The 15,492-nt window shown below is 47.5% G+C and overlaps 1 protein-coding gene across 1 annotated transcript; it reads right to left on the bottom strand.

Moving 5' to 3' along the window:
- Positions 1-5,084: 5,084 nt before the first annotated feature.
- On the bottom strand, positions 5,085-15,405 carry chrna11 (cholinergic receptor, nicotinic, alpha 11). Its single transcript, XM_084695447.1, has 10 exons — positions 15,219-15,405; positions 13,734-13,873; positions 13,211-13,255; positions 12,976-13,085; positions 12,775-12,854; positions 9,493-9,660; positions 8,950-9,144; positions 7,680-7,766; positions 7,146-7,255; positions 5,085-5,870 (listed from the first exon to the last, which is right to left on the bottom strand). The coding sequence occupies exons 1-10, from the start codon at positions 15,268-15,270 to the stop codon at positions 5,139-5,141; spliced, it is 1,719 nt and encodes a 572-aa protein (XP_084551573.1). The 5' UTR covers positions 15,271-15,405; the 3' UTR covers positions 5,085-5,138.
- Between the last annotated feature and the right edge of the window lie 87 nt (positions 15,406-15,492).

Raw genomic sequence — 15,492 nt, 5'->3', positions numbered from 1 at the left:
GGAAATATGAACTGGAAATAAAAAAAACAGGTCCCCACAAATAAACTAAACACGCACCATGAATAAAATACTCAAAATACAAACATCAAAAATGACCAATCCCCAAATGAATGCAAGTGACACACAGGGGTGATACTCACTATAAAAGAGTAAAAGTAGTCCATTTGGATTGATGTACAAACATCAATCACACATGCGTTTCCTTGCCAGCTTCCATCTCCAAGTCAGCTTATAAGCCTCTGCCTACAGTCTGTCCAACCAGCCAATCAGCCGTGTGGGCAGGTTGGGAGGGTGACAACACAGTCAGTGTGATCTTCCTTGATGATTTAAAAATTGTTGGATGAAAATAAATCATTTGACTTGTTTGATGACTTTGCAGATCTGTGGAGGGAATATGATCGTGATGGGTTACCATGGTAATAAGGACTGAAGACTCAGGCACGTTTGTCTTAAATTACAGGATCTTTGGGGGGTTTAGAATTACAACCAGTATGGGAATGCCTCAAATTATTCTTGATGGCCCCCACTGGGCCTAAACTAATGATTTAGTTGGTTCTCTAGTCATGTTGGAGTCCTTTGATTAGCTCTGGTAATTGGGGGGGGGCAGGATACACAGGGATTCTAATGCTTATAGAGTGCAGTATCGCCATATTAAATGCTTACAGTGTTGAACATACTACTACTACTTTCGCACAAATTCTGATAATAAATTCAATTATCACTGCTGCATGTGAAGCCTGACCTTTCATCCGACACCGATTCTACCAAAATAGCAGTTTTCCATCGTAACCACTCAGACAAAAGCAGACTGCTGATTGAGATCAGTGCAACCGTCCCTTCATGACCCCACATCTTAAACTCCTCCACCGTCCACAGCGATGGACTTCCCTCAGTGTTCACTTCTAACATTGCTGCAAGTCCTGTCCAGGTCTGGGAGGAAGCTTCTTCTGGGTTGGTGGGGGGCGGGGTGGAGGGGTGGAGGGGTGGAGCAGGGGGGCGGAGTGGTGGAGGAGTGGAGCAGGGGGGTGGAGGGGTGGAGCAGGGGGGTGGAGGGGTAGAGGGGTGGAGGAGGGGGGTGGAGGGGTGGAGCAGGGGGGCGGAGGGGTGGAGCAGGGGGGCGGAGGGGTGGAGGGGTGAAGCAGGGGGGTGGAGGGGTGGAGCAAGGGGGTGGAGTGGTGGAGCAGGGGGGTGGAGGGGTGGAGCAAGGGGGTGGAGGGGTGGAGCAGGGGGGTGGAGGGGTGGTCATTGTGCTGAGTGTATGTGGCTCGCCAGGCTTAATCAAGCCTAAAGATGCGTCCCCAGGTAGGACTGGTGGGGCACGGGCATCAATCACTGGCCGGAGCAGGTCTCCCTCTCCAGGATCACGTCAGTGCTATCGACCAGCGGCAGCGGCCCCTGGTAATTAAAATGCATTGATCGGCCCCAGACCAACACTGGGGAGTCCAGAGCAGCATCGTGTGCAGGGAGGAACACGGCCTGGGTTGTGAATGAAATTGTGTTGGTTGTGTGTGTGCGTGTGTGTGTGTGGGTGGAGTTGTACCATGCGTAAATGGAGGTTTGTGTGTGTGTGTGCCCATGTGGTGTGCATGCATGCCTCTGTATGCTTACGCGTTTACGTGTGTGAGAGTGTGTGATTTGTATTGACATACATGGACTACTACATATATTTACTTTATGGATGCATTTACGTGTGTCCAGTGAATGTAATGTACCATATTTACTTACAGTATGTGTGACCTGATCTCCTATAAACCTGTAAGTGCTCCAGGCATGGGCTTGTAGCTGCTGTATCTCCACAGTGGGTTTTTATGGCAACTGCATGCTTCCTGGTGACGGTTTTTAAAATGTGAAATTGCTAGCCCATTCACACATCCGCAAACTGTCTCAGAGAGGTAACGTGTTTACAGATGGCTGCACTTCAATCGGCCATCTGGAGAAATAACCTCCAGTGCCTGAAACACATTGGCCCCACACTCTCTCATTAACTGGAAGAGAGAAAAACCAACTGATTGATTCACACGCATGCACACGCATACACAACAAACACACAAACAAACAAACGCGTGCGCCTTCACCGACGGACGGACCCACATTCATTCACTCACTCACATATGTACACACGCTCCTCTCATCTACTCCCCTCTTTTTTCCATCTGAGTGAACACAGTAAATCTGATGGCTCCCGGAGTGCTAACAGTGCACATTTACGGACCTCTGAGAGAGAGAGAGAGAGAGAGAGAGAGAGAGGGAGGGAGAGGGAGAGAGAAAGAGAGAGAGAGAGGGAGAGGGAGAGAGAGAGAGAGAGAGAGAGAGAGAGAGAGAGAGAGAGAGAGAGAGAGAGAGAGAGAGAGAGAGAGGGAGAGGGAGAGGGAGAGGGAGAGGGAGAGGGAGAGGGAGAGGGAGAGGGAGAGGGAGAGGGAGAGGAGAATATTCAGGGGGAAAAAAGGAAAATAGAGAGGGGAGGGGGCAAGAGAAAGGTAGAGAAGGGAGAGAGAGACAGATAGAGAAAATTAGCCAGTCAGACGGATTGGACGTGGCTGCAGAAAGAGGCATAGCAGCCTTTACTATAAATACAGCCCTGCCCTGCCCTGGCTCTCTATCTGACACACTGACTGAGTGACACTCTGAGGGAGGGTCACACACACACACACACACCCCTATCACTACGTACACACGCACAACAGAAAGAGAGATTCTGAAAAGGATTGAAAAAGAAAGGAAAAAGAAACGACAGAGAGCCACACACTGGACGTGCTCTCTACAGCAGTTTAACGTCATTTCGAAATCCCCACTTATGAAACACAATAGCCATGCAATGCCATGGCTAAACATTCAATGGTTTGGAGTCACACTGTAGTCAGACTGGAAGGTAATCAAACACAGACAGACTTATCTGGATAGAGACATAATGTCACTAAATTCTGCCCTGTTCAGGGTGTTCCGGGTGCTGTTATTACTACATATTCTGCATTGTGGTGTCTTGTAATGTGTCGTTGTGGATGATGTTGGCTGGCTGAGTTACACTTGTCTGAGCAGCTATCTCCTCGGTCCTGTCCCTCATAAATCCAGTGAATTACTGAGCATGCCCTCTCTCTCCTCCATTAACCCCCCCCCCCCTCCTCCTCCTCCACCTCCTCCCCCCACCTCTCCCTTCTCTCCTCCTTCCTGAACGAGTGATCAATTAAGGCCCTGTCCGGCTCACACTGCTTGTCAGCATTTTCTCTCCCTCTCTCCCTCGCTCCGTCATTTTTCTCTTCTTTCCCTAAATCAGACCCCGGTGTCAGCCCAGAGAGGAAACAGACAGAGATAGTAGAAAAGTACTTTATTTTAGGATTTCTGAAATGTTTTGGGGGTCTGTTTATGTATGTATGTATGTATGTATGTGTGTGTGTGTGGGTCTGTGTGTGCGTGTGTGTGTGTGTGGATGTGTGTCAAAGGCAGAACCCAACCGAAGGTTTTACTTTCACCGATGTCACTCCAGAGAGGAAACAGGTGTGCCTTCTGTGGTCACGTGACTTGCACGTATACACTAAAAACCTTCAAATACACTGGATTTAGGAGTGGTAAACTTATCAAATATAACACTTTCCTTCATTCATGAATTTATTATACATTGCATTGTTTATGAATCACATTGCTGTGGGTCACAAAACTGGAACAGATTTATTGTAACTATGTTACCATATTATCGTTTTTCATGTTCGTATCTATGCTGTTTTTATCAGGCATTGTACAGTACATACCAGGCCATTTATCTAGAGCCTACAGACATCAGATCTATTAGGCTCTGCCACATTTTATTAGGTATCTGTATCTATGGTTCATTATTGGATCAATCTTCCACTGTAAACCAATCACAGGCAATTATACTGGCGATTACGGACTAATAAATCCAATCACAGCAATCCCTCAGCTTTGAGAAAGAGATTCAGATATCTGGAGATTGGTCAGCGCGTAGTGTCCAGCCGGCTGAGATAAGGATAAAAGGGATAAGTGGTCTGTCCAGGTTCTCTCCGTTTTAAATGTAGAATGGAACTTTAAATAAAATGGTTATTCAAAACCTCTTTATTTGACAATCATAAAACTGTTATGACAGGATGAAAGATAGAAACCAGACCAGTTCTATTTGAACTCATCTGTGTTTCAGAACCTTCAGACTTCCTAGGCTCAACGGATTCCTTGGCGTTCCCTGAATTCTATCTCTGTCACTAGGGACGTCCTCTGCTTTCTTTTGTCTTTGTTGTCTCTCCTAGTAAAGTCAGCCTCACCCCCACCCTCCCTCTTTCTGTTTCTCCCCAGCTTTCATTTCCGTGAATGACGGCGTCTTTCCGCAATCTTTTTTTCAGTATGCAAGGCTGAAGGTCTATCTTCTCTCTCCCAGTAAATAAAACCAGCCAATATGTCAGCCTCATTTATCTGGCTCCATCTGTCTCTTTCCCTCTTTCATTCTGTATTTATCTGTCTCTCTCTCTCAGTTTTTCTCTCTCCCCCAAATCTCTCTCACTCTGTCTCTTTCTCTCTGCCTCTCTTTCTTTTTGTCTTTCTCAGTCTGTCTGATCATCACTTACTCTCTGTCTGTCTCTCTCCCGCTGTCTCTCTTTCTCTATATCTGTCCCTCTCTCTCTCTTTCTCTACCTGCCTGTCTCTCTCCCTCTCTTTTTCTGACTCTTCGTAGGATCACAATCTCCCGATCTTAGGCTTGAATTGTCCTGTTTTATTCTGGCCTTATTGCCCTTCCAGCTCACCTTCTCCTCCAGAGAACCTCTATTCATTTCCTAGTGGCTATTTCACCATCCTATGATGAACCTAGCTCTAAATAAAGAATGCCCTTCCGTGTCTTTCTATCCTCAACTTCTTTTCATTCTGCCTATTTTCTCTGTTAGATTGGCTGTGATAGACTTAATTCAGCTTGTGGTCCATATATAATATGTGCTAAGTGCATCCGAAGGAAATCTCCTGTGCAACTGAGGGGAAAACCCCTCTCTCAGAGCCATAGTCAGGTCTAGATTCACAGAAAATAGTCCCGTTTGATCCCCAAGTCTATCCTGTATCCCTTTCCACCCTACTCCCCATTCTCTCTGTTTCTGTCTCTCCCTCCTCCTGCTCCTCCTCCTGCTCCTCCCTCCATGCTTTCTTCTTCAGATAAAGTCTTTTGAGACGGCCTCCACAAAGTTGGGAGCGGACATGAGGATGGAAATGGTGCAGATGATGTTGAACACACTGAAGGCCACCAGACACAGGCGGTCGATGACCGCCGCGGCAAACTTCCACTGGTCCGCCATGCTCTCCGTCTCGTCCTGCTCACGGAAACGGTCTGCCATGTACCGCACCTCCTCCAGGATGGCCTGGAGCTGGGGGTCACCCAAGGCCCCCTGCGAACAACCCCCTCCGGGTCCACCGCCAAAGCCCCCGCCACTGGAGACAGTGCTGGGGCAGCCCACTGTGTCCATGTTGGGGGTAGGGGGCAGCGGGGGGCTGCAGAATTGGGGGGGCAGGTGCGGAGGGGGGCTCCCTGCCATCCGGGGGGGTCCGGCCGAGATGCTGTTCCTCTGGAGGGACTCAGGAAGCAGTGGGGGTTCGTCTAGGCTCTGGAACCCTATGTAGAGCAGGTTGCCGTTGTTGTTGGCGCTGGACTGTGCATGGAGGTGGGGGTGCCCGGCGTGGAGCGGCCCAGCCTGGAGAGGGGCAAGGTTCTGTGGGTGCAGCGGGTGGAGCATGCCGTCTGGAGGGTTGGGGAGGCTGCCGCTCTGGGAGCCTGAGGAGCAGCGGCGGAGGTGGGGGGCACAGGGGGGGCGCTCTGGGCCGTCGCTCTCCCCCGGGCGCTTCATACGCAGGAACCATGCCACCCACTGGAGCAGGATGAGCTGGACCTGTATGTGTGTGTGGTAGGGGACACAGAGAGAGAGAGAGATAGAGAGAGAGAGAGAGAGAGAGAGAGAGAGAGAGAGAGAGAGAGAGAGAGAGAGAGAGAGAGAGAGAAAGAGAGAGAGAGAAAGAGAGAGAGACAGAACGAGAGAGACAGAAAGAGAGAGAGGCAGACAGGGAAAGATAAAGAACAAAGAACAAGACTGAGAAATACTGACAGTTGGAGATGTGACGAAACAACCTGGTGAACACTTCACTTCAATAATAGAACAGGTAGAAACAACATTTGATGTTTGAAAGCTTTGAGGTACATCCAAGCTGTAATTCGGAATAGGCGTACCAAACTTCTCAAGTCAAGGGAACTTTCAATTGTACGTATGACTGCGGTCACATCAAACCGAGTTTTCACAGTTCATTCTATTTGCTGTATTCTATTTATAGACATCTAATTGAGAGAACTAAGAAAGTGGTAAAGGAGTCCCTGTCCTTTTTGAAAGCCTATACAGACTTCTCTGATAATCCGGTTGTCCTCTAGGGTATTATGAACCACTAGGACTCACTGTCCTTCTCTTAGCCCATCACTTACTGTGCTAATTGGCCAGCTGACTGGCCCAATCAGAGCACTTCATCAACACAAAGACCTTGCAGATGTGCAAATCTATAAGCTATCCACAAGCCGTCCTCACTTTTTCACTCCAGGACAGTTTGTTTGGCTCAAGGATATCAACAAATTGTCTTTTTTTTTTCTTTTTTTCTGTAAGGTCACTTGATGCGGGGCATCTGGAAGTGATTCAATGCGAGGTTTAGTGTTCGAGGAGAATGATGGGCAGGGGGGGCAAATTTGGGAAGCAGAATGAAAGGACTCAGACACAGCAAGCTGAGGAGCCAGTGCTCTGAAAACAGAAAACAGACTCCGTTTGATGGAAAACCTCCGACCTCTGTAGTCAGCCTCTTCCTGCCGTGAAGGGGGGAGGGGGGGGGGAGACGGATGTTGGCGGAGAGAGGGATTGTGAACGGAAGACGAAGTACAAAAGGAAAGACAGAGGAAGAAGGATGAGAGTATAAAAAGGATTTAGGGACATGGAAACGACACAGGCGGTAGGAGGAAAGGGACTGAAGAAGCAAAGTGGGTGACGGGCAGGGAGGGAGGATAAGAGACGAGGCACATAGTGCCACATTATGTTTGCCAGATGGAGACGATTGTAAGTTACTGAATTTAAAAAGGTCTCTTTTGTCTTAGTGTGTGTTGGTCTATGTCAGTGCCTGTGTGTGTGTCTCACCCATTTCGGCATTGCTCCTCCATTTGGGTCGTGGTGATGATATTGAAGCACCACCACAGTGGCTATGACCGACATCCCCACTATTATCATAATACTGGCAAAGTACTGGCCTGGGAAAGTGAGAGGGAGAGAGGAACAGACTAAGACAGCATTGTGATGGCCATTTGTAATAACAATAATGCTCAGAGTGGCTCTCTCACTGATCATGACTGGGCATTTTTGGGGAGTTTTAATGGTCAGGATTTGTGTTGGAGTCAGAGAGTTGTCTCTGCACTGAGCTCACTGGCACAACCATCATTTCCAGCAGAAAGCCTCGACGATTTATTCAGGGCAATAACACTTAAAGGCGACCAGATGGCTAGATCACCAGAGCCTGACCACAGTTGGGCTCCAACGCCACCACGGGTCCAATTAGCTAAAGCACATCCATGCATACATACTGACACACAAAACACACTCACAAAACACACACACTCAAAAACATTTAGTTGTTGTTTTTTTACAGTATTGTCAGACCCACACACACAGATTTACCTATTAAAGGGATGGAGTCTGATGTAGCTGGCATAATCTCTGCTACCAGTAACATGAAGACTGTGAGAGACAGCAGCACTGTGATGCCTGTATAGGGAGACCACGAGAGAGAGAAGGAGGAGAGAGAGAGATGTGTGAAAGAGACATATGTTAGAGAGATATGTTAAAAGTTGGAATTAAGTACTCACTACCTGCATATTACTCTTTCATCAAGTTCCACTGGGCTCCAGTTGGTTTGACAAATGTGTCAACTTGGGACTTTAACCAATCAAGCTGAAGAAAACGGACTTAGTAAAATGAGATTAGGTTCGATCTGATTTGATTCAAATTGCAAAAGTGACGGGCTAAATGCTCACAAGTAAATTACTTTTAGCTGTAGATCCTCCGCCAGCCTATCCTCTCTAATTCTGCTGTGGAAACCCACCCCTTAACCCCTCTCATCTCGCTCTCCATTCATCCAACTTCCTCCTTGTCTTCTCCTCTTCCTCCCCCCGTTTATCCTCTGTCCCATTTCATTTTTTAAAGGCCGAATTTCAGAAGTGCTTTCTTGGCACAAATGGCGCCATCGGAGAAGACCCAGTAAAACATCTGTCAAATGCGCGAGACTCGTTAGATCACAAGATAAAACGCACCGCCCCTTTAAGAATGTGGGAAAACTGGATGGATGCACTTTTAAGAATGTCACCAGCATTAATGGGAAAGGCCATCATTTAAAGGCATGTGCCTTGCCGGCTCGCAGAGGCCTTGAGTTTCCGGTCCCTCTCACCCCTCCATCATGTCTGAGGTCAGTATGTGTTCCTGGTAGGCAGCGAGTGTGTAAGCTCTCTCCTTAATCAACTGCTTGAGCTTAATTACATCAATAGGTTAACTGGCTGTGCATTTTTTCTCTCACTGAGCTGAAATGCAACGTAATGCATTCTGTATCTGGGTTAAATATATGCTCGCATACATCACTGCTTTGGCAAGAACTGAATCCTCTCTTTTTCACTTCCCTTCCTTCTTCTGCTTTTTCCCTCTCGTCTACTCCAAATCCATTTCTCTTCATCACCGGGGAGCGTCTACCGGACCTTTCTTGCCATCGCATCAGCCACTTCTATTATTATGTGCCCCTCTACGATGAAATCATTCCTCCAATCCGACCCTCTCTTTGAGTTTACACTCTCTACTAGGTTCTCCTTTTTCCAAGTTCAATCCCCCCATTACACCCTCACATCACTCTCTTCAAAAACCCTTCCCTGCCCTGCCCTCCAACCCCCATCCCCCCTCTCACCCAGCGAAATCTTCTCTCCTGAGTCTGCGGGCAGCACAAAGATGAGCAGCGTCATGGAGGACAGCAGCACGCAGGGGATGAGCAGGTTCAGAGCGTAGTACAGCGTCCTCCTCCTGATGGTGATCACAAACGTCACGTCGGGGTAAGGCTCCTTGCAGCAGTCATAGAACTGCTCACCGCGTGTTCCAGGCACAGCTGGAGAGAGTGGTGTGCATGGAGAGAGAGAGCGACAGAGAGAGATAAAGAGATAAAGAGAGAGAGAGATAAAGAGAGGGATAGAGAGAGAGAGACAGAGTAGTAAAGGGAGATGAAGAATTAATCAAAATATCGTCTTGAGGTCTACCAATGCAAGGACAGATGAATAAAAGTCATTTGGAAGACATTTCTATGCAAGGTGAATTTCAATGCCGCGAGTGCACTCGGGTTATATTTTAGTATTCCAGATCCTAGCCTTGTAGAACCTGAACCCAAGACCTTGGTGTTTTAAAATGCCATGCAAACCGCAAAATGAATTTGAATGGGCTGGACCCACACACCACTCACCCACAAGATCCCACTCGCCGTTGGGCATATATCCTGAGATGTCTGCATCGCTCATCTGGAGGTCCAACAGCCAACCGTCATAGGTCCAGGAGCCAAACTTCAGCTCACACTTTTGTAGGTCGAAGGGGAACCAGCGCACGTCCACATTACACGTGCTCATGAAGATCCCTGACAGAGAACAGGAAGGGGAACCAGAATACGTCCACATTACACATGCTCATGAAGATCCCTGACAGAGAACAGGAAGGTGACATTTAAAGGAAATATCACTGAGACCCAGTAAAATTGAGAAAGAGAAGGAGCGAAAAACGGAGGAGGGAGGATCGAGACGTCAGGGAAAACTGGATGAAATGAGTATGCAAGCATTGTATTGTTTATTGTTTCTGTGTACATATCTACTGTGCACGTTGTTTGTGCATCTCTCCCCAGCACAGAGGATCAGTAGCATGTTGAATAAGCAGAGCTGCAGAAGAGAAGGTGCCAGACTCCTGATCGTCACTTCTCATTATGCAGCAGTCAGCTTCCCCAGAACACAATCACATTAACCACACACACACACACACACACACATATACATGTACAAATTCATACATACACACACACACACACACACACTCATTCACTTTGAATCACTGATACACAGTGGTTGCTTTTGGGGACATTTAAACTGAGCAATTACCGATATGAACAAATCAAGTCTTTAGAGATTTCAAATAGCGCAGAATCAAAATGTCATCTTCAATCAGGGACAGCATTCGGAGACGTTCATTATCTGAAGACATACAAATGAGACCAGTAGGAAAACAAATCAGGAAGCAAAAGGCCCAATTAGAGTGCATTAGCAATTTTTCACCACAGAAAAAACTGCAACAGGTTATACAAACAATAGTGATTTAGTCCTGCTCAAATTATGTAAATCATTGTCACGTCACACAGAAGGCGAGATTAAGGAACTAAATCACATCCATTTCATTTAAGCAATGTATTAGTGATGATTCATGATTATTTTATTACCCCTATTGCTGAACCCCTATATGGGCTTGTGATGTTCAAAGCGTGACCAACAAACACTCCCCAACACAACTTCAATCCCTCGTCCAGCTCACATCCCTCCTCCAGCTCACATCCCTCCGCCAGCTCACATCCCTCCTCCAGCTCACATCCCTCCTCCAGCTCACAGCCCTCCTCCAGCTCACATCCCTCCTCCAGCTCATAGCCCTCCTCCAGCTCACACCCTTCCTCCAGCTCACACCCTTCCTCCAGCTCACATCCCTCCTCCAGCTCATATCCCTCCTCCAGCTCACAGCCCTCCTCCAGCTCACATCCCTCCTCCAGCTCACATCCCTCCTCCAGCTCACATCCCTCCTCCAGCTCATAGCCCTCCTCCAACTTACATCCCTCCTCCAGCTCACATCCCTCCTCCAGCTCACAGCCCTCCTCCAGCTCACATCCCTCCTCCAGCTCACACCCTTCCTCCAGCTCACAGCCCTCCTCCAGCTTACATCCCTCCTCCAGCTCTCACCACTCCTTCAGCTGCATTGTCTGGGCTCTGACTTTGCTGTAATCACACAGGGCAATTAATTGATCAAGAGACACTAAACCTGAAATTACACTGATTAGCTAAAAGCTATCTTTATTTTCACTTACCATGGCCTGTACTCCCACATATCAGCAACAGTTACACGACCACACCGTCGACCCATTAGTTCACTACCACCTTCCCATACCATAACTCCATCTGTATTGCTACCGTCTGGGAGTGAATATTAGTCCAGACAGGCCACTTGTTTGTATTCTTCAACCCACGTTCTCTTTGGTACCATTAACCCTCAACATCACCCATCCCCTGTAAGTGTGAGCCCCATGCATCACACACTCCACCCTGCTCCCCCCACCTCCACCCTGCACCCCCCACCTCCACCCTGCACCCCCCACCTCCACCCTGCACCCCCCACCTCCACCCTGCTCCCCCCACCTCCACCCTGCACCCCCCACCTCCACCCTGCACCCCCCACCTTCACCCTGCACCCCCCACCTCCACCCTGCACCCCCCACCTCCACCCTGCTCCCCCCACCTCCACCCTGCACCCCCCACCTCCACCCTGCACTCCCACCTCCACTAATGAACTCCACTACGCTCCCCCCCACCTCAACCTCCAACCAGAAACCTCCATGGTCTGAGCATGGTAGTGTAATTTCAGCAGAATTATTCAGCAAGGGTGTCAACCCTCCTGTTAGCTCCTTGGCAGACCCACCAAAACATAATCACACATTCACACAGCCTTTTATCTCCACGGAGGCCAAATGGACCCCGGTAATTGGAGAGTCAGATCTGGCCCAAGTCAGGCCACTCCAGGCGGGTCGAGCTCTGCTCCTTAGCTCTCTGTGTGGCGCAGTTTATATTAGCATCATGCTAAGTATCCTTTCCTCTCTCTACACTCCTGTCTAATTGGTCTTAGCTTAAAGTAAGAAATTAAGCATCTGTGTTCACATTCAACAATCTATGAATAAACCATGCTCCACCAGTGTTTCAAATGACGGGGTTTCTTTTCAAGCATCCCTAAATTTGGCCTTCAAAAGGGCATCTTTTTGCAGCTAGCACCAGAGACAGGATCACAGCCTTCTTTAATGTGGTGGAGCGGAAGAATCCTGAGGGAGGGAAGGGGAGTTGGAAGGGGGTGCTGCATTCTACTTGGCGTAATGATAGTAAAGTATTCCTAAAGCATTTAATACATCTTAATATGTTTTTTATTTGATAGAGTTATAGTTTTATCATTTAGCAATAAGAAAAATATGTAATTATATATTGTTAATCATGTCTAAATATAACAAGCAGAAAGTATATATATATATGTATATATGTGTAATCTTGTTTATTACTCATGATCAGAATTGTGCTTGTTGTATGTAAATTTAACAGAGCTAAAAATATATATTTACAGACTGTTGAGCTTATAAATTGGGAATCCAAAACATTAGTGACACCACAGTATATCAAAATTGGTTTGTGTCTATACTTTTCCCAGTATGTGGATCCATATCTCTCTGCATCATGGCTCTGAGCACTGGGGATGCTTTGTCACAGCAACAGAACATGTTGTTATGTGGGGTAGTATAATATCAGTAGTAGTATAATATTTACATGATGTTCATGTACTGACAGGCTGAAGGAAAGAAGGTTCCAGAGTCAGAAAGAGATCTGTAGAGGATCCTTGAAGAAGGAATGGACAGGAGGGAGATGAAGGGCGTGTGAGATGGCTATTAAAGGGTTGACAGACTTACCTGGAGGTAGGTATTCACAAAATCCACTAGAGTTGACCAGCACATTTGTCTTGAAGGTGGAGTCAAAGTCATCGTCTGCACTGAAGAAGGAGAGAGGAAAGGGTGGAACTCTGGATGCTGTTTTCTTAAGTGTGTGTGGTGTGTGTGAGTGTGTGTGGTGTGTGAGTGTGTGTGCTGTGTGTATGAACGTTGGTGTGTTACCTGTTGTAGAGAAGGATGTCTGGGGTCCAAACCTGGTCTGTGGTAAAACGCAAGTTTTTTACGCCCGGGTATTCAGACTGGTTCCATTGGAGATAATGATCGAACCAACTCTGATAGACATTAAACAAAACTTGGAATGAGCCATCGAAACACATTGCATGTTTTCTTCATTTGAATGTCTGACTTCAAATGTTTCTGGAACCGAAGGGGTCAAAAACAGAAGAGCTGTCTTTACCATTCGAAGCCATATGTTTGTGGTGAGGACCTGATTTTTCTCATCCTATAAAAGAAACAAGAGTCAGCCATTGAGTTGAAAGATTGGGTTCTTTCCATCAACGGAACAGACAGTTACCGCACGAAGGACAATATTGATAGAATCATGGATCTGCCAGTCTTCATCGGCTTGAATTCTCTCTAAACATACACTGCATTTCAACAACAAGACAGACAGACAGACAGACAGACAGACAGACAGACTGACAGACAGACAGACAGACAGACAGACAGACAGACAGACAGACAGACTGACAGACTGACAGACTGACAGACTGACAGACAGACAGACAGGCAAGCAGTCAGATGGTCAAGCGGGCAGATGAACAGAGGGAGGGATAGAGGAGCAGGCAGGTTGCACGATAGGTACACAGACAGGCAGACAGGCAGGCAGGCAGGCAGGCGGGCGGACAGAGAGACAAATGGACGGCTTGATGGACAGACAGGTAAACAGGTACGCAGGCGGCAAGACAGACAGTGCCTACCACATCCATGATCTGGACCAGGCTGAGGGTGAAGATCACGGTGAGGGGGAGGGAGTCGTTGCCCACCGGGCGCTCCATGCGGTTGTAGTCCTTCAGCAGGTTCTTCAGCAGGTTCCTCTGGTGAGGGCCCTGCACAGACACTGAGGAAAGAGAGCACAGGAGAGGGGGAGGGAGGGATGAAGTCACGTCAGATGCAGACAGAGACATGATGGATGGTTGGTGAATTTGCATTGAGAAGAATAATAGAAAGTTGATGACGGGTGAAAAAGAAAAAAAAGGACAGCAGAGAATGTGGAGAATGTGAGGTGGAAGTAAAGGAGGGGTGAAACAGTGGCAAGGTCTCCCAGAAAAGTTATTTGTCAACTTCATCAATACTTAACTTGCTTTAATGATTCGTGATCTTTGTGTGACCGAGCAGAGTATGATTAAGCTGTCATGTTAGCATAAAATACCCCAATGCTCGACAGAGCAGAATCACACGTGTGAAGTGAACGCTGAATGAGACAAAACATCCTCAGGCCTCCTGTCAGGGATAGTGGAGATAATTGTTGGGTAATTCTTGAGAACATTGACACATCTCTTTTATCATAAAAGCACACACAGCCCCATTTTTGCATTCATTCAATATCTGTGTCTACTGAGAAGAACATTCTGGCACAATTTCAAGACTACATCAAGTCTGACTCACAGGCAGTGTACATTATTAGTTTTAAGTTATTTATGTGCTGCATACTCTGCCTGAAGTGTGGTGACAAACCTCAAAAGCTCTGTGGTTCTAGAACCACCTAGGGTATATTATTAGCTCTCCCACTGGCAACCTGTTCCACCCTCTGTACAGTTTGTCTGTACAGCTGCAGCAACATGTCTCCTTCAACTGAGCAGGGAAGCAGGATCCAGACAGATCCATGATGGTGCTCAAATCAAATCATCCCCCTGCTGATACAGGCCCCCAGCGAACAACGCTCTCTTGTCTAAAGACTTCCGTAGAGATTTTGGAGAAAATAGGTTGAGTGGGGAGAAGGTGGAAGGGGAAGGCGGGGGGGGGGGGGATCTGGGTAAATTTATGATTGCAGTTAAGGATCCTTCAGGAAAGCATGCCACTCTGTGTCTCTATATTTATCTGTAAACTCTACCTGCCTCAGGCTCGGCACCAGACGTTAGCGCAGTCGAACAGTCATTATCGTAGCTGTGTGTGGATGAGCTCTGCACATTCATTCGGCACACATATGCAAATTCACACTTATAAACAAGGCAACAAACAGATTTGGTATCCACACACACATATGTAAACACTTTCCCTTTGTTCTGCCTTTTCTTCCACGCCAGCTACTTTCACCTCACCCCCCTCAGGCAATGATTTGAGAGGTAGAAATATTGAGAAAGAGAGAGTGAGGGAAGAAGCTATAGAGATAAGGACAGACAGTCTGTAAAAGAGTCAGAACTCTAATCTTTAGACTTGAGAGCAAAAAAAAGAAGGCGACTTACCGTGAATCAGAGCAGAGAATCCACAGAGAACCAGTGCACCAGAGCCCCACATTCTAGTGTCCAGAGCCAGGAGAGGAGACAGACCGGGTTAGGGGGAGCCTGGATGGAGAGGGGACGAGGAGAAGCACGGAGAGGAGGAACGTTGGATTCACAGCCAGGAATTCCCCTGGTCTGCATCCACCAAGCATGAGAGGGAATGAGTGAGTGTTCCGGAGGAGAGAGGGATGAACAGAGTGATGGAGGAAGAGAGAAGAAGAGATGGTGAATGTGAGGT

This window comes from Hypomesus nipponensis, chromosome 4 (genome assembly GCF_054491055.1).
Source record: "Hypomesus nipponensis isolate SF chromosome 4, ASM5449105v1, whole genome shotgun sequence".
NCBI classification, from domain to species: domain Eukaryota; kingdom Metazoa; phylum Chordata; class Actinopteri; order Osmeriformes; family Osmeridae; genus Hypomesus; species Hypomesus nipponensis.
The sequence above is the reverse complement of the archived record's forward strand: the minus strand, read 5'-3'. Positions and strand labels throughout refer to the sequence as shown.

Coding starts and splice junctions, on each gene's coding strand:
- chrna11 (XM_084695447.1), bottom strand. CDS start 15,270: ATGTGGGGCTCTGGTGCACTGGTTCTCTGTGGATTCTCTGCTCTGATT. Junction 13,256..13,733: donor TGGTCCAGATCATGGATGTG/GTAGGCACTGTC, acceptor TTTCTTTTATAG/GATGAGAAAAATCAGGTCCT. Junction 9,145..9,492: donor CGGCGAGTGGGATCTTGTGG/GTGAGTGGTGTG, acceptor CACTCTCTCCAG/CTGTGCCTGGAACACGCGGT.